General features: G+C 40.0%; 1 protein-coding gene across 5 annotated transcripts in view; it reads left to right on the plus strand.

Annotated features, from left to right (window-relative positions):
• Positions 1 to 1,590: 1,590 nt before the first annotated feature.
• exoc6 (exocyst complex component 6) overlaps positions 1,591 to 19,577 on the plus strand; it is a gene marked incomplete at its 5' end in the record, with an annotated part of 73,097 nt that continues 55,110 nt past the window's right edge. For 2 of the 5 annotated variants that reach the window (XM_080872610.1, XM_080872611.1), the window contains one exon: positions 1,593 to 1,750. In XM_080872610.1, the coding sequence (XP_080728736.1) occupies positions 1,608 to 1,750 (143 nt within the window). Of the gene's footprint in view, positions 1,751 to 2,391; positions 2,538 to 19,577 lie in introns of those variants that run through there. The other 3 variants (XM_080872612.1, XM_080872609.1, XM_080872613.1) reach the window with 3 other exon arrangements.

The following is a 19,577-nucleotide window of genomic DNA, read 5'->3' on the forward strand; positions in this document are numbered from 1 at the left end:
CAGTTTCTCTTTTTTATCTGAAGCCGCCAGTCTCACTCGCTTAACCTGTGCCTGTTTAGTGCAGGATGTCCCCCTAGTGGCCAATCTAAAGAACTACAACAGAAATGACAAGCCACCCTCTGATTAATGAAATAAGTTAGTATCGGTTCATGGTATCGGTTAACTTTTATGAGTATGAGTACACACACATTTTACAGTATCGGCCCGATACCCGATACCAGTATCGGTATCAGTGCATCCCTAACACAAACTGTTCATGCGCAGTTTAGAATAGAATAGAATAGAATAGCCTTTATTGTCATTGTACAGAGTACAACGAAATTGGAGTGCCACTCCCTTGGTGCAAGATAAATAATAAATATAAATGTAAAATATAAAAAGTACAATAAAATAATCGCAAGTACTCAAACAATAGTAAGTACGATATATACGGGATAGCAGCATTAATATAATGACAGAATAGCAGCATAATATAATGGCAGTGACGGTATGGTATAGCTAAGCAGGTTCAATTGTTTTTGTGCTCATTTACTACGGTTTATTTACTACAGTTTGTCACAAAGTGTGTTGCTAACGGTCCAGATGTTGGATTTCCAGAGAGGGAAACGAAAGAGAGCAAATTTCAATCATAGATGGAGAAAAATGTAAGAAAAGACATGAGAGGAACAAGAGAGGTTATATTAAAGGTAATGACTGCTCGTGACACTTGATAAACTGCAGATTTACAGATGACATGTTATAATTTTTAATCTTTTTAATCTTATGTAATCTTCAGTAAAGAAGTTGAATCAAGTCTGTGTATTTCTCCTTACGTACTTTTGCCACCTCTGCACTCTGAGGCCAGGCTGAACTGGAAGTCTATCTTTCTTTAACATGCGCAGCAGATACTGGAGACGTTTTTCTGTCAGTTAGTTGTTAGTCTGCTGGGGGAGCTGCTGACAACAACAGACTGAACAAACTGACAGAAAAGGGAGCTCTGTGGTTTACAGGTCACTGAACAAGTGGTTTCCCCTCATGGATGTTATTATATTATTAATACTATTATTATTATTATTATTAAATAATAATAAATTCCAGTGATCACAGTTCTGTGTTAGGTTTAGGCAAAATGACGTTGTCACATCAGGCCAGGGAGGTTTGGACAGATTTTTTTCCATAATAGATAAAATCATCATCAAACTGCATTTTGTATTTTTGTATTTCCTCTTTATAATATTACACTTTGATCAGTATTCATGTGTGACAAATAACTAAGAAATCAGGCCCTGTATCTGCAACATCAACTGCAGCTTGATGGTTGTGGTTTTACTTTTCAGAGGTGAATAAAGCCACAGCTACTAACACAGAACTGCTGAAATTAGTTTTGTTGGCTTCAAAGTTCAGTGAATCACAAGGTCTCTTTTTCCTGTTGCACCCTTTTTTCTGCTGACCACAGCAGGTGTCCTGCACGACACACACACACACACACACACACACACACACACACACACACACACACACACACACACACACACACACACACACACACACACACACAAAAAAAAAATCCTCTCTTACACGTACAGATTTTTAGTCTTCATACTCAAGACATACTTCACTAAGAGAGAATGGCTAGTGACAGGATCTATGCTGCTTTACCTGAGCCGCCTCGTCAAAGCCAAGCAGAAAGCAAAGAAGAAGAAAAGAAGGCTTTTGGGAATATTTTTGCAGAGTTGGAATCTGTGGACTTACCTCTTGGAACCACCTTAAGGTAAACTCCAAAACACACCCAAGATTTATCTGCTGAACACAACTGAAGGTGGACTGATTTAGCTAAATTACAACATTTAAAACGCTGGTTTATCTTAATACCAAGACCAGGAAAAAACGCACTTAGAAGCTAGCGGACACATGCAAACTGTGTTTGCTTTGATTAAACTGTGAGTTCAATTACAGACATTTAATGTGAAAAAAGCTTAGTATTATTAGCGTCAGTGTGTATCACTTGTCAGGCTTTACCAGAATTGTATCTTGATTTAACAAAAAAAAACAAACAAACCATAAAGATGTAAATAGCCTCCTCTGCATGTTGTTATTTAAAATGTATCTACAGCAGAACTGAGATGAATCAAATAGAAGCCACTAAAGCTCATTTGATAGCAGGCATCTTTATTATTACAAGTACCGTGTGAATGACAGTACAAATTATTTTCCTGTTTTTTACTGCTAACCATGCAAACCACTCGCTATACAGTATTTATGATAAGATCATAAACAGTCAAAACCCGTGTGGTTTTCCATGTGGTACAATGTTTGAGGAACCAGGCACAGGCTATGCGGAAACAAAGCCGCAATCACCGGGGTCAACACGACCGTAGTGCGCCTCCCACAGGCCGGACCTCACACTGACCTATGCTCCGCTGTAGCTGCAGTGATAGCCGTAATATGCACATAACAATCATGGCGGACAGTGAAACCCTGGAGTGCATAACGGAGCACGAGCGGATTTTACAGGAAATTGAAAGCACCGACACAGCTTGTGTCGGTCCGACTCTTCGGTAAGAATATATAGCTTCTAAAAACGCCCTTAGCAACATAGGTCCTGTGTTTTTCACTGTGTATTACATGATCACACCTTTTGTTTAAGACCTAGCTTAGCCTTACCCAGTAGCAGGCTAGCGCTGGCTATTTTAGCCAACAGTCAAGATAGTGTTGAAATGAGGAATGGGGCTAGCTGTCGTGTTAGCAGCAGTGACTGTGAGGTAATCTTTTAGGTTATGTGTAAGGATGGATGACTAGTGACCTGTCAAAAATGTCAACATCATTTGTGGGTGTGGCTGTGGGACTTCACATCCTTACGTCGTTGTGCAGCTTGAGTTAGCTAACGGCTAACAGGTAACGATTTTGGATAGTTGTTGGCTGAAATAAAACGAATGCCACGAGCGGATAAGAACACTGACCCTGTGGTGTTGTGTTATGTGGGCGACAGTAGTGACACAGGATGCCGGTTTGCTCAGCCTGACGTTCCCCAACACACCGCGCTGGTTATTTTAGGCAATTAGATGCCAAAGTAGCTTCCGAGGCCACAGTGAATAACATTAGCTGAATGCTTCCACCTGTCACACCTGTCCTGTAGACGTGCCTGTAGGCCGTGGTTGTTTCTCATACCTGGGGAGAGTGATGAGTGTATACCCTCCAGGTAACAATGCTATCTAGCTTTCTCAGCGCGTGTCTTCATCTCTTATCTCTAGGGTGACGCTGTCTTTTCTTCATCTCTTGGCAGCTTGGTCGGGTGTTGTAAAATGACAGTGACGTGCTGTCAGTGATCATAGGGGTTTGCTTTGCTTACTGTAGAGCTTACTAATAATAAGAATACTAATTGAAAGGGTCGGGCTAAAAACGGGATTTTTCTTATAGCTAATATTAGTGAATATTTCCTGGATAATAACACGTGCAAATGCAGCTCTGGTGCAGTGCATAGGCCTTTCCTGGGTGTGGACTATTATATGGCTCAGTGGACAGAGTCATAAACACTGGGTGTTGTGTGGTGGACTGACTTCTCTTTTCATGATGGTAACAGCGAGTCAGTTACTCCAGTATTAACATTACCACTTGGCACTCATGTTCAGTCTTATAAATCACCATTGGAGCTGTGCCAGCCTGAAAGCATCGTCCTTGTAGTTCCAGTCAGTACAACAGTCGTTAAGGATAAACCAGAGGACTTAGGCAAAGACATGTCCTCACTATGTCTTTTTTTGTAGATAAAAAAGACAATCTGACCTTGCTGAGGAATGCAGGTTATGTTGGCATATTTGTTTCAATGAAACATTTGTACCTGTTTCCTTCAGCATCTTCACAAGGTCTTCTTCTTTTGTGCTAGCATAGATTCACTTGTTTCGGAGTGCATTTGCTCCTAGGTGGGAGGGCACGTCTCCTTTAGTGTTGGGCGTCATGTCCATAATTATTCTGTTGTCCTGCTTGAGATTGCAAATATCCAAGACCATTTTTGTGAAGCAGGGGGGCAAACATGCTAACCATTAAGGCAGCACTGGCCGCCCTCCATAATACATACTGTGCAAGTGAAATACAAAGAATGCAAAATAGATACTGGGGAGGTAATGTCCCACTTTCAGACACACAGGAACAGCTAAAACAGTTATCATATTTGTTTGGTTCTTATGACTTTTAATAATTTTACTAACATGTTTAGTCTAGTTTGTGTAAAATGGCTTGACTCCTGCATTCTTAGTAATGTCCTCATTAACACAGCGTTCTTTAATCCACCAAAACAATTGATGTAATAGAAAGTTGAGTGGAGATAGGTTAACTGGAAACACTAAATTGCCCATAGGTGTGGATGTGGGAGTGAATGTGAGTGCGATTGGTTGTCTGACCAGGGAGTACCCTGCCTCTCACCCCAAGACAGCTGGGAAAGGCTCCAGGATGGAATGGGTGGATGAAAGTTGAGAGAATAAACTGTCGTCTCTGCAAATCATACTTTAATTAAACCTGAAATTAAAATCTAGCCAACGTCCAAAAATGCCTGCCATCCATTTTTATGAGTTCAGTAGTGATCAGTGTAGCTGCTCCCTCACATACATGTTAACTTCAAAAGCATGAACTTATGTGTGTGCGCACCAAAAACAAATGTTAGATCCAGAAATGGCTGTGGTTGCTTTCCTCTCGTGTAATCTTGCAGGTTCTGTTGATCAGTAATATTCTATAATGCAAGATTTCTTTTGACGTTCTTGTAGATAACACAGTAAACATACTAGAAGAAACAAGGACCCTGTTCTTGCATATGGTGGTCCATAATCTTTTGGCTGATTTCTTTGTCCCTGACCAAAATCTCTTATCCTGTTAAAAGCCAGTTCTTATCCCGATAACGATATACACAGTGACATCTGGTGAGAATTTCAAGTAAGCAGCATTTCAAAATAATTTACTTAGAAAATTGGTGACGTGTTCAAGACTTATTTTACCCACTGTATATCATAATATAGTGCATTTTTGTAAATTCAGTGAATAGTCTATATAATTACAACATGGAAAGTACTGTTTCTTTTTTACATTTCAGTTAAATTATCAAAAGCACTTGGTGACTAGCAATGTAAATATAAAACATGAGTGTATAAAATCTAAAACACTTTTCAATAACAAAATGACCAAAGGCCCAACATAAGATGCCAAATGCCAATGAAATAGAAACTATAGCAATATAAGGCTCACAGCATATATTTAATATAAAAATATCAAAACACTTACAACTATATAAGGCTAATAAACACTTAAAGAAAATAAATATGGGAGTTATCATTTACTTATTTATATGGCACATTTAATTACAACAGCAGCCTGGACCAAAGTGCAGTACAAAAACACAAAATAACTAGTACCAAATAATAGGGTTGTTCAGTATAACGATATATATCGGCTGATGATAAGAAAACGTCTGTCGTTTCATTTTACGCTGTCGTTTGTTTTGTGGTGTCACAAAATAAACTGTTTACAGCAACATTTTTTCAAGGATTTGACGGTCACTGTGGAATTAACTTCTCTCTTCCTCTTATATTTAAAATAACCACACTATGGACGCAGAAGCGACTGTTCTTATGCGTTGTCGTTAGCAACAACGTCGGTAAAACCATTGCGTGGCTCCGCCGTCCGCTTGTTTATTTTCCACATAAACCTTTCATAATAAAGCTGAAGATCCTGTTGAGATTTTTCAAAATAAACTGAATCACGTGAAGTTGTATGCAGTGTGTTTACGGACGAGAAGCTAAAAAGAGCCGTCAGATGTTAAAAAATAAACCTTCGAACAGGCTTTTTCCCGCAGCGTGCCATGTAATCGATACTCACAAACAAAATTATGGCTGTTTTAATTAACGTAACACTCGATTGCAGGTACACGACGCCCAGCTGAAAACACTTCATGCAAGTCGAGCTGCCCGAGATTCACAGAATTTACAGAAAATGTAAAATGTTTGTGATTTATATCGTTGTCGGGACGATCAATGTTTTATATCGGGATATGAGATTTTGGTCATAACGCACAGCCCTAACAAATAACTACTAATATTAGTACCAAACACCAGTTATGTTGCATCATACGTAGTGACACACACCAGATGACAGTCACGCAGTTCTTATGATTCAAACCTCTGGCTATTATGATGTCTCTCTGTGGTGGTCACAAAGTGTCCAGTCTTGGTTCAATGAGTTGGGGCTGCTGTAGCTGAGGTGGTCGAGCAGGTCATCTGCTAATCTGAACGTTAGCAGTTCCATCCAGTCTATGTCAAATATCCTTGAGCAGATAATATAAGATAATAACCCCAAGTTGTTCTCCGTGTGTGAATCTTAGGCAAGTTGCATAAAGCACTTTGAGTGCGCAGATAAATTAGAAAAGTGCTGTAAAAGAACCAGTCAGAATCAGTGTGCTGTTTAGCTTGTCTTCATATCTGTTGTTGCACTCATAATATAAATGCAGCTGAGTCCTTTGTATCTGGAATCAGTGATTTTTGTAAAGTTGATTTGAATTTGCACAGTTAAATTTTCTGATCCGTATCAGATTTTTCATAACAGTGTCGATGCTACAGAGGAAGCCCCTTGTTTAGGAATGGACACCCCATTTTCTTTTGGCTGGTTCTTTTGTACTGCTGATGTTTCTGTTGCAAACTGTCATCCAAAGCGATGAAAAAGTATTGCAGTAACTGCGTATTTTGTGACAGCAGAGTCTGTGCAATGTCTGTCATTCTGCGCAGACCCACGGCCAAAAGCTGCAGAAGCCTATCAACGGTTCCATCCAGCGTTAACCTGTAGAGCAGGATTAAGTGCTTTTGTTGAAGGATTGTTCTAATGCAAGCCCCCCAAACACAGGCGCACACACACAAATACAAAATTGTGTAAATGAATCTATGAATCAAAATTGAATCTATGAGTAGCACAGAGGTATATTACAACATCTAGTTAATTTCGATTTTTATTCATTTAAGTTTAGTTTAGGTTAGAGTATGAAATTGGTTTGCTCATATTGCTTTACATGTATTTTTAAGTTTAGTTTGTGTTAGCTTCAGTATTAGTTTTGTTTTTGTAATATTATGAGCTGTTTTTGTCAAAGGCCAAATTTAGATGAGTGCACGAGTCCTTCTCCTGTAGTAGTCTCATCAGATTCGTGCATCAGAGGCTCTCTTTCACTGTAAGTGTTGATAAGTGTGATAAATGTTTGGCACATTACCAGACCAGAAACTATTTAGCAAGAATTTCAGTGTAACTGACAGTCCTCCCATTGCAACACCGTAGGGTGTGTTCCATTGACTCCAACACTCATAAACTGGCAGCGTAGTTGTTTTGTCTCATGTTTCTGCCCCTGGTTTTACCGTCTTGTGCCAGATACGAACTTTGACTTCACCCTTGGTAGTTGAGCTGGCGGAGGATTTAAATTTGATTAGGTGAAGCAGCTGATTTGTTTAACAAAGTAACTCCAACTGCAGGTCAGTCTGTCGCTCCACAGAAGTCATGTCTGAGGGGACTTTAGTATATTAAGTCAAGAGTGAACCAGACATTCAAATTCAGAGAAAATGTAACCAACCTTTGCCTCAGATTAAAAAAAGTATTTGTTATATGAAGCTCATTACATGTGTCCTAACTCCAGACAAATCATAGATGGTCGTGTGTATATGTGTGAGAGTGTATTAGGAATAGGGCTGGGCCATATTATACCGTTCACGGTAATACCGGTATAATGTTAGGCAACGATAGGAAAATGAAATATCGCGATAGAATATGAGTAAAACGCGCGTGCGCAGTGCCTTTGTTTTCATGCACATGGCCGATTGTTGAGTGAAACAGATGAACCAGAATTGGTTTGTAAAAATGGTGCAACTTCAGTGATGTGGAACTGGTTTGGTGTTTGTCCGTCAGATACACAACAAAGCACATTTTTTTGCAGAACATGCAAGCGGCCGTCGTTATTGTCGTATTTGTCGGACTAAGATGCTCTTAAATCTGGGAGTAATCTGGGTCCTAAACTCCGTATGTTTCAGGTCAAACAACACTGCAGCATCACTGAGAGTTAAAAACTGTCTAAATTCTTTCATCTTTAATAAAACGATCAGCATTGCTGCTTTACCAGGTGTAACTATGAAGTTTAACTTCCAGGCATCCATGAAAACAAAATTTATTACATTTAACGGAGTTAGAAGTTAGCAGGAAGCTAGCGGAAGTTAGCTCGCTAGTTTCGCTAGTTACCTAAGCATGATATAGCATGTTCTGACTGAGAGATTTCTGAAAAAAATCAAACGTACAGCTCTGCTATCACTTCCAACATAAATGAAGACAGGAAACTAAACAGCAGTGACGTTTGTAGGGTTACTGAAGTTGGGCTAGCTGGTATATAATGATGTGCTACGTGATCGCTAGCGACACAGCTATGTTAGCATAACATAAACAGTGAAGCTGGAGGACGAACACTAACACTTTTCCACTTATAAAAGTGAACGTGAAGGTTCCTCATGGTTAGAGACAAATGCAATCGCATGGCAGGATGCTGTAAACGGACCAAACTTCAGTCAGGAGAACAACTGAGATAATCCATCCACAATACGAGGTTAGTCATTAATATACTGCAACAACATGGGAATAGAGCAGCTGCCAGAGAATTCAACATTAATGAATCAATGGTACAGAAGTGGAGGAAGCAAGAAGAATGAGTTTAATAAAGTTTGATTTATCTGACTGCTTTGTTTCGCTTAATGTGCCTTATAATCCCGTGCACCTTATGGTCCGAAAAACATGTACTGCACACTGCAGTTTAATGTTGCAAAGCAGCTCTTTTTAACTTCAGTGGATATTATACATGGTTATGCTCAGGATATGTCAGCCCATTTCTACTGGAAATGCCTTTTGGTTAAACTTTCAGCAAGGAATTTGCATTTGCACTGTTACATTTTTATAAAGCTTTAATGTACATAAAAACCAGCTTCTTGTTTAAGTGAAAATAAATGGAAGGTTGTCTTTTTGCGCTAGTAATGTTGTGGAGTTGTATTTTGTCTCGCATCAATTATATCGTCAGTTATATCGTTATCGCAAATTTTCAAATATATATCGTGATAAATATTTTTGGCCATATCGCCCTGCTCTAATTACGAATGTTCCTAAAAACAATTTAGACCAACCGACTAGTCTAAAACTAAGAAACACTCAGATGTGAATTCAAACACTAGAACTGTTTCATTAAAAATGTCAAAGACTCTCCAAACAGCAGCATTTAAAGCCACTGATCACATTCTTCAGTCGTTAATCATGCTGGCGCCTCAAATCGAGCATCATGAACATTGAACATTTTACTCCAAACTGACAACAAAGAAGAAGAAAAACTAAAAAAATTAACATCAGAAAAATAAATAAATCGTGGCTGAAAGGTGTGCAGCTTTGTGCCCTGCATTAGCAATGATGCACGTTGTTCTGCAATTATGACAATCACTTCAATAAAAGTCCAAATTTATTTCTGAAATCCAGCTTCATAAACTGTCAGTTTTCCATGATGTGCGTTAGCTTCGATACGTGTAGTGTTTCATGTCCTCGTTAAGTAGTTTGTCTGGTGTTTATTGTAACTCATACTGAGTTACGCATTACTAACCACCAGTTGACCCCAGACAAGCAGCTAAAGCTTGCTTTCCACTAAGGTTGTTATAGTTAACTAAAACTACACTAAAAATATAGTTAAAAAATGTTAACTGTAATGAAAGCCAAACATTTTGAAGAAAAAAAAACTGACTGAGAAATGTTATAAACTTGAATAAACTAAAATAAATAAAATACAAATATTGAGGTAATATGCTTGGTTTTATTGTTTAGTTTGCTAAAACAAAAAGTGCAACTTTACTGTTGAAGGGTTATTGGACATACTTCTTGATACTTTGGGTGTCTACAAAATGTTTTTAATTTTAATATCTGTAAAAGTCTTGCCTCTGACATAAGCCCTTCACACATTAATAATTAAAAAGACTCAAACTAACACTGAAACTATGAAAATGTTTAGTTTTAAAAACTAAAAAGAAAAATCACTCTTGAACTGAAACTGAAATAAATATAAAAACTTGTTTGAAAATGCAAAACTATGACAACTCTGATTTTCTGCAGGTGAGTCAGGCTTGTGGCACTACAGGCTCCATGTCTACAGATACCTGTTTGCTGTAGTAGACGTGCTGATGTTTCCTGTCATGTGTTCTTTGTGCTGATTTTTAGCCATATTTATTAAAAAATGTCTACTCCTTCGATTCGTTTGTTATGATCAGAGCTAAAGGAAATGAAATTCCTTTTATTTTGATCTACAGTGTTAAATTATGGAGTTAAATGATATCTTTAGTTGTTTCTTAGACTTGAACAAGTGTGCTGTTCGAGGGATGTAAAAAACAGTGTCACACTAACATTAACACATTAACATTTCATAGTGTGTGAAGGATTTTCTCAGTTCGTTACATTATGACAGTCATGAGTGTTGTGTTTGCCACATGAACCGTTATTGTAATCTAATGCCACACATAAAAATGGGAAGACGGTTTAAATTTGAATATTTTGATATGCGTTCGCTTTCACTGTGCCCACCCTTCACCTGAAATTCTGACTTATTTAAATCCTTTATCAGTTCTGTTATTGTCAAGAAGCTGCATGTATTTGGCACAATCATGTGCGGGTGTTTATATAACCAGTTATGCCAAGAGTTCTGCCAAAACCAAAATTTGCTCTCGAAAAACAAAAAACAAGCACAAAAACAAACATAGCAGATAAAAGATTGTTTGCATATGCAAAGTAAAAGTTTAAAAAACAACAGCAAAAAATATATGTGTGTGTGTGTGTGTGTGTGTAGGGCTGCAATGATTCATCGAGTAATTCGATAATAAAAAATTCTCAAAGCATGTTTCGTTTAGCTGTAGAGCTGGGCGATAGAACGATAACGATATGTATCGCGATATAACTTTTACTCGATAGAGAAATTAAGCTATCGCGATAGACCTCGCCGCTCTTGTCCTCAAAAAAAAAAAAAAAAAAAAAAAAAGGTCAGCCAATCCAAATTAAGTAGCGCAGAGCCGAACCAATCTCAGCCGCAGCGTCACGTTGCGTGACTTGTTACGTACAGCACAAGTGCCAAGCCGCACGTGTGTTTGTTTGGGAAGCAGCCAGCGGGTAATGGAGGAAATGAGTGTGCCGACTAGAAAAATCAACCGAGCGTGACCGAAGAGAAAACAGATGATGGTTCCAACGCCGGAGAGATTGTCGAACGGAAGAGCCATAGAAGTTCCGTAGTGTGAAGGTATTTCGGCTATTTCAAGTCTGACAAAAAACAGAGTAGCGTGCACTGTAAATTGTGCCGAAAGCAAGTCTGGAAATACAACAAACTGGTGCATGCGTCACACTGTGCGCCACGTTATTGTTTCGGTGAAATGAATTTCTACAATACTGTTACTGTTAATTCTACTCTCTGCAGTGTTTAAATGCTTACATATACACACAGTTACTGTCCCTCCACACATACGACTCGGTTCTGCTTCTATGCCCCAGCTTTGTTTACTTTTTCCCACCGAGGCTTCTAGACTTCTGATTGGCCAACATTTCTGCACGGTTAGGAATCTAGCGCCACCTGCTGCTTTGGCATGTTCATAGCAGCGTTTTCCTTCATTTCTGCCTTTATGTGTGGACGGGATTATTTTTAAAACGAAAACGGAAAATCTCCGTTTTCAAAAATACCCGTGTACGTGTGGACGTAGCCTCAGTCTCTGACTGGAAGCGCTAATTCGTCATTCGGCTTTTGTCAGACTAAAGTAACTGTTAAAACTGTTTGAAAAGATAAGCTATACAACAAGGAGAGATTGAGAATTTCCTTTTAGTTCTCAGTTTATTTGATATTGACAAAAGTTAGTCAGTTTTGTCTGTTCTTCTGTAAAACAAACTAAGATTTATTTTTAGAATTAATATTTTGTTTCTAAGTGGAATTGACAGTTTAGTCTGTTTCATTTTGTTCTATTTTGAAACTTAAACGCTTTAGCGGCTGCCTTTTGTGTAGTTTGCAATATTTGCCTTTATCTATCTGAAAAAGTCTCATGTTCCTTAAGTACATCTACCCTGTTGAACTTATTATGGGAAATAAATATTTAAATAAAAACAAGCTGCTGATTATTTCACATTTTACTTGTGAGCAACGGCACATTTAAATCTTACAAATATAGTTATTTGGCTTATATCGTGATAGATATCGTTATCGCCTGAAATGAAAAAAACATATCGTGATATGAAAAAATCTCATATCGCCCAGCTCTATTTAGCTGTAACGTTTCACCCACATCTGTGATTCAAAACAGACCTTTGCAACTTTTAAAGTTTGAAATGCAGTCGTTCAGGCAGTTTTGGAGAAACGTGCCCCAAATTTAAGTGTCTGTTACCTTTAAACTAGTCTGTTAATCTAAATAGTTTTTCCCCATTTAGTCAATTAAGAAATGAGTTGTCAGGAATACATACAACATTAAGCCCACGATGCCCGTGGAACTGGAGTCACACTGCGAAGAGCAAAGAGGTGGTGCCGTTAGTGAGAAGATAAGCTCAGGTTGAGTGATAGAAAACAGGTTTTTTTCCTAGTGTCCAAAGCAGCAGCACTGTCCCAGTAACCAGCATTAAAGCCTTGACTGGGAAAAAGCTAGCAGCAGTCGTTCATCAAAGCACTTGATCAACAAACTCTGATGTAAAAAAAACGAGTGCTCGTTAATACGACGTTAACGCCATAACCGCATTAACGTGGCAAATCCCCGTTAGCGAGTTAACACGGATCGCCCCGTGTGAGGGCTGCATGGTGCTAACGAGCTAACGCGTTAACTTGCTACTGCTTTTCAAGCATAAACATCATGTAGATATCTAAGGAGCTTGGAAAGAAAAGCGTCTGGACTTGAAGTTGTTCGAAGACTCTCATCCAAGAAGCTTCTTCAGTTCCAGGGTCAAATGGTGGAGAGTCCCAGATTTAAGCCCTGTGGGAGTTTCCCCCCAGAGGGACAGTGGGGGGAATGTGAGTAGGAAGGGATCTCAACACTGGTGAAGTTGGTGAAGTCGGTGGAGTTCTTGATTCGATGTGGTGTTCCCCACCAGGGTGGCTAGGATGCCAGCAAGGTGTTTGGTGGCTGAGTTTATGCTGCTGACAATGGGTCTGAGTGGGACACCTTTATGGATCTCAGGAAGTCTGTAAATACAGCGTATGGCATCCCCTGGGTATAGACAATGATATAATAATAATAATAATACATTTTATTTGAAAGCTCCTTTCAGAACACTCAAGGACACTGCACTCAGCAGAACAATAAAAGCAACATGAAGCCAGCAGTTTACACAATCATAAAAGCATAAGACATAAAACACATTTAAAAATGGCAGAGTGGAGAGTTTATGTGTGATAAGCTGTTTTGAACAAGTGAGTTCTGAGTTGGGACTTAAAGAGAGACAAGGAAGCGATATTTCTTAAATCAGGAGGAAGGGAATTCCAGAGTGGAGGAGCAGCTGAAAGCCCTGCTCCCCATGGTGGCAAGACGGGGAGAGACACCGGGATGGGGTGGTGATCTGAACCACATCAGAGAGATATGGAGGGGAGAGATGATGAAAAGCCTTAAATGTGTACAAGAGTTTTGGTTTTTTTTGCCTGTCCCATTTGGTTCTTTAGCCGTCAGAATTGTTGTCTGAAGACCAACAAGGATACCCGATGGATTTACTTTGCCAAATGGATCATCACAGCTTTGCTGTATTGGTCCATTTGATCGACCTTTGTTGTTATTATTTATTTTATTTTCAGTTGTTACAGACGGGACAGACATGACTGAGGGACAGGAAAGGGAGAAAGAACGATGCAGGAAAAGAAAATCAGAAGGGACAGTGAGAAGTACAAGAGTGTTTTGAAATATGTCGGATGGTCAATGATTTTGTCCTTTTCAAGGTCTAAGTGATAACTTTCTTTTTGTAGCTGCTTGTGGGGTCTCGCTTTAAGGCTTCGTAGGAGTCACTGAGGAGTGTAGTAATCTTTGTGTGGTAACCTGTTGTGTGTGTGTGCGTGTGATGTTGTGATCTTTGCTCAGGAAGCGACGACCTTCTTTTTCTTGTACTGTGAGGTTAGACGGAGGGACTGGAGCGGGTGGCTGAAACTTTCATCCTGATTTGCTCTGCTTCTGTTTGTGATATTTTATCAGTCCGTATGGCTGTTTCTGTGGCTGTGATGAGGTCCACTATGGACAGCTGTTGAGGAGAAATGGCAAAATTGAAAGAAAGAACATCGCCCAGACGCTCTTCTTTCCAAGCTCCTTAGACTACGATGACCTGGATGACCTTCACAGACATCGTGTAAATATAGAGATATTAAAGACAGCTTAGATTATCGAGCTTGCTAAAGGCTGACAGCAGCCGTCCTATTTTACATGGAAGGAAGAGAGGTGAGTCTAAAGGGAAGCATGGTGTGCACCAGACCATATTTATGTCAATGTTTTCATAACATTTTTCAGATTGAAAGTGAAATAATATAAATACTGTCTCAATGAAATTGTGTAAAGTATAAATTTTTTTTGCAAGCGTCTCTTTACGCAATGCAAAGATAAAAGGGGCGGAGCCGTTACTGAGAAGGTGAGCTTTGTTTGAATAAGGCTTCTAGCATCTAAAGCAGCAGCGCTGTTCCTTTGATCCCCATTAAAACATTTACTGGGAAAATGTGAGCAGGAATCCTCCATCAAAGCACCTGATCAAAAAAGTCTGATGTGAAGAAAAGCAAACTTTGTAGCTGCTCTATCGTTTCACACAGTGAAAAATCACAAGCCAATAAAAATGCACATAGGTTACCAAACTGTGAGCCGCTGGACTGTGTGACTGAAACGTGTACAAAAACTCAGAGTACAGATTTATGTTTTATGCGTTTTATAAGAAAAAGTTTTCTTTAAGAATAACATTTAATTTGCCCCGTAATAGAAAAGGTTTGGTGTTTTTGTTTTTGACAAATGAAACCTGAAACTAAAAATGAAACTCCAAAGATTGCAGTTTCTAAAATGGAAACCAATGAGCATTTTGAAAGACTCTTTCTCTTTTCAATATCTATTATTTCTCATTAATAATACCGTGTACATTATAACATACCATAATAGACCCATTTCTGTAATATACTTACATATCTATACTATTGCTAATATATATTGTAATATATCTATATCACTAAAGCACTTCTGGATGGATGCAAACTGCATTTCGTTGCCCTGTACCTGTGCATGTGCAATGACAATAAAGTTGAATTCTAATTCTAATTCTAATTCTAATTAATAAGACCAACATTTTTCTTATCCAATTACTTGATTAATTAACGAAATAACCTATAGTTTAATCGTTTAATTAAATTACCAACAGCTGCAGCCCTAAAGAATATTAGTAACAATAATGACATCAAACCAAAATATTTTGCATATATTTTATTGAAGACTGTGCAGTAAAAATAAAACAATAAACATAAGCCATATTGCATGACTAAACTAATAAATCTGTTTAGAGAGTGACTCTATTTAAAAATATCTAAATTTTTACATTCATGTGACTTTTTAAATTAAATAGCAGACAGTTTATCAACAGTGCATATTCTCAATAGTTTTCTTTTAATACATAAAAAAATGATTCTCTGACCTATTAGGTTTTCAGTTAAAAGGGATTTTTCTGTGTGTGGGTGTATGTAAAGCAGCCCTGTGCACCTGTGTTTCAGTTGATTTCCATGCCTGTGTATCAGCACTAGCCTGCTGTGTTCCACATAAAATAATTTAGATGCTGATACTCTCTCACTTTGCCTAACTGCTCAAGTCTGCACAAGAAAAGCACCCACACATAAATCTTTGACAGTTAAAGAAAGGAGCAGTTTGAAAATGAGTGCATTGCTTGTCTTTGTTCTCCCTTCACCTTAAATTGTTGGGAAAAAGCCTGGGCAGTAAAGGATTTTTTTAAAACTATAAGACCAAATATCTGTTTTTTAAAATAATAATGAACCAGTATTTTGAACTCTGGGGGTGACAGAAAATGCAGAATTGATTTCTCAGACAAAGAAGAACAGAACTTATTAGAGGTGGGGCCTATCGCGCGGTGCCCCGCGCTTCACTCGGACTTTCTGACCACGTCATGATCCACCTAATCCCCGCGTACAGACAGAGGCTGAAGCTCTCCAAACCTGTCGTGAGGACTAAAAAACTGTGGAGCAACGAGGCTGTGGAGGAGCTTCGCACGTGTTTGGAGTCTACAGACTGGGACACAATGAAGGCTGCTTCTAACAGCTTGGACGAGTGTACGGACACTGTCACCTCCTATATCCACTTCTGTGAGGACAGCATTGTGCCATCACGCACCAGGGTGAGTTATAACAATGACAAACCCTGGTTTACTCCTAAACTCAAAAAGCTGTGGCTGGAAAAGAGAAAGGCGTTCAGAAGCGGAGACAGGGACTGCTAGAGAGAGGCCAAGTACAGGTTCACTAAAGAAGTGGACATTGCTAAACATCAGCACTCTGAGAAGATACAGCAGCAGATCTCAGAGAATGACTCGGCCTCTGTGTGGAAAGGTTTTAGGAATATCACAAACTACAAGCCTAAAACCCCCCACTCCACTGATGACTTGCTCTTAGCCAACACCCTCAACGACTTCTACTGCCGTTTTGACGAGCCATCAGGCAGCCTTCACACCTCCAACGGCCCCAACAATAGAGACACTTTGGACACTCATTCCCCCACCTCTCCCCCCTCCATAGAGCCATCACCAGCTTCAAACCGTTCACCTACAACACCCCCCTCCTCACCCCACACAAAAGAGGATTTCACACCACCTCCTCCCACCACAACTCTTCATATTCATGAAGCAGATGTGAGGAAGCAGTTTAAGAGTCTGAATGCTCGGAAAGCTCCCGGCCCAGACGGCGTGTCTCCTGCCACCCTCAGACACTGCAAACGAGCTGGCCCCAGTGTTTTCTGGCATTTTCAACTCCTCACTGCAGGCATGTCATGTGCCTGCCTGCTTCAAGTCCTCCACCATAATCCCTGTCCCCAAGAAACCTAGGATCACTGGACTAAATGACTACAGACCCGTGGCTCTGACATCTGTGGTCATGAAGTCTTTTGAGCGCCTAGTTCTCTCCCATCTCAGGACCCTCACGGCCCCCCTCCTGGACCCCCTGCAGTTTGCATATAGAGCCAACAGGTCTGTAGACGACGCCATCAACATGGCCCTACACTTCATCCTGCAGCATCTGGACTCCCCAGGAACCTACGCCAGGATCCTGTTTGTGGACTTCAGCTCTGCCTTCAACACCATCCTTCCAGACCATCTCCGAGGCAAGCTTTCCCAGATGAATGTGCCTGATCCCATCTGCCGGTGGATCACTGACTTCCTGACGGACAGGAAGCAGCATGTGAGGCTGGGAAAGAATGTCTCGGACTCCCGGACCATCAGCACCGGCTCCCCTCAGGGCTGTGTTCTTTCTCCTCTGCTCTTCTCCCTGTACACCAACTGCTGCACCTCCACCCACCAGTCTGTCAAGCTAATCAAGTTTGCAGATGACACCACCATTATTGGACTCATGTCGGACGGGGATGAGTCTGCCTACAGGAGGGAGGTTGAACGTCTGGTGTCCTGGTGCAGCCACAACAACCTGGTGCTGAATGCCCAGAAGACAGTGGAGATTATTGTGGACTTCAGGAAGCACACAGCCCCACTCCCCCCCATCATCCTGACTGACACCCCCATCACCTCTGTGGACTCATTCCGCTTCCTGGGTACCACCATCACCCAGGACCTGAAGTGGGAGCCCACCATCACCTCCGTCATCAAGAAAGCCCAGCAGAGGATGTACTTCCTGAGGCAGCTGAAGAAATTCAACCTGCCAACACGGACGATGATGCAGTTCTACACCGCAATCATCGAGTCCATCCTCACCTCCTCCATCACCGTGTGGTACGCTGGAGCCACTATCAGGGACAAACAGAGACTGCAGCGTGTTGTGCGCTCTGCTGAGAAGGTGATTGGCTGCAGACTCCCATCTCTGCAGGACCTGTACACCTCCAGGACATTGCGGCGTGCAGCTCGGATCTCAGCTGACCCTTCTCACCCTGGACACAGTCTGTTTGACCTGCTCCCCTCAGGCAGGAGGCTCCGGTCCATTCGCACCAGAACCTCTCGCCATAAGAACAGTTTCTTCCCCTCTGCTGTTGGACACATGAACAATAACCATATGACTGTTCCCGCTACTAACACATGACCCTACGCTGTGTCACTGCATCATTCCATGTTTGGCACTGATCACCACCTGCACTCATGTATATATCTTTCTACGTAGCACTCTTAATTCTTATTCTCATGTATATATCTCATGTATAGCTCATGCACATATCTTTCCACGTAGCACTTTTAATTCTTATCCCTACTTTTATTTTTTCATGTCTATTTAAGTGCTATTTATGACACTATGTTTGCACTGAAGCACCGCAGCAATTTCCTAATGTTGTAAACCTGCTCAACATTTGGCAATAAACCCCTTTCTGATTCTGATTCTGATTTTGATTCTGATTCTGAATCACCATACAACTCGCGATACGATATTATCACAATACTTAACGCACGATACGATATTATTGCGATTTTTTAAAAATATATTGCAATATTCAGATTCTGAACATAAAGTTAAACTTTATCAATATTCATTTTATCTAATATCAAAGTCTCACACTCAGTCTTTCTCTCATTTCAGTTTTATTGTTGACAAACTGAACGGTTTGTATTACAGTCTCGTCCAACTTAACTGAATGCATCAGGTACATCTGGTACAATTACAGCTATTCTGAACTATGCAATTTATGAAAACTATGGAGCCCATTCAGCAACTGAAGAATTTGAAAGTAAATTAAAACAAAATATAATTTTACGTTAAATAAAAAAGTTTTAAACTTAATTAAAATAAAACATGTCTTAAATTAAAATAAGTAAACTGTCATGTTTATTGCTGCCAAAAAAACAAGTTAAACACATTTGGACAGTGTCAGGATTCTTGCTCAGAAAAAGGATCAACATGCTCTGAAGTCAGAGCACGAAAACCTTTTTTGTAACAAAATATCGATTTCTGCTGTCCCTGTATCGATACATTATTAGCAAGCAAAATATCACGATACTACACAGTATCGATTTTTCCCCCACCCCTAGAACTTATCCACCACACTGGAAAATGGTTACTGGTGTCCCTATGCCTTGTTTGCTAATGTTTGCTTTGCTACTGCAGTTTACAGTTGTGCTGTATATGTCTGTACCCCCCCCCCCGTTTTAAATCAATAAAATGTTGATCACAAAAAAGAAAATGGTTACTGGCCAAATACAAAAACAGCCCATGAGTTTGTCCAGGATAGTCTCATTTAAAAACCAAAGAACGAACAGGATGTGTTAATCTCATCGTACTAATGAAGAACAGCGTAGCACTAACATCAGATGAGCAGACTGTAGAAACGTTTGAGATTCCTCCGAGCAAAATTGTGATGGTTGTCCATCAGGGCTGCCACAGACGATTATTTTCATAGTTG

This window comes from Rhamphochromis sp. 'chilingali' (assembly GCF_963969265.1).
Source record: "Rhamphochromis sp. 'chilingali' genome assembly, chromosome: 22".
Classification (NCBI taxonomy): Eukaryota; Metazoa; Chordata; class Actinopteri; order Cichliformes; family Cichlidae; genus Rhamphochromis; species Rhamphochromis sp. 'chilingali'.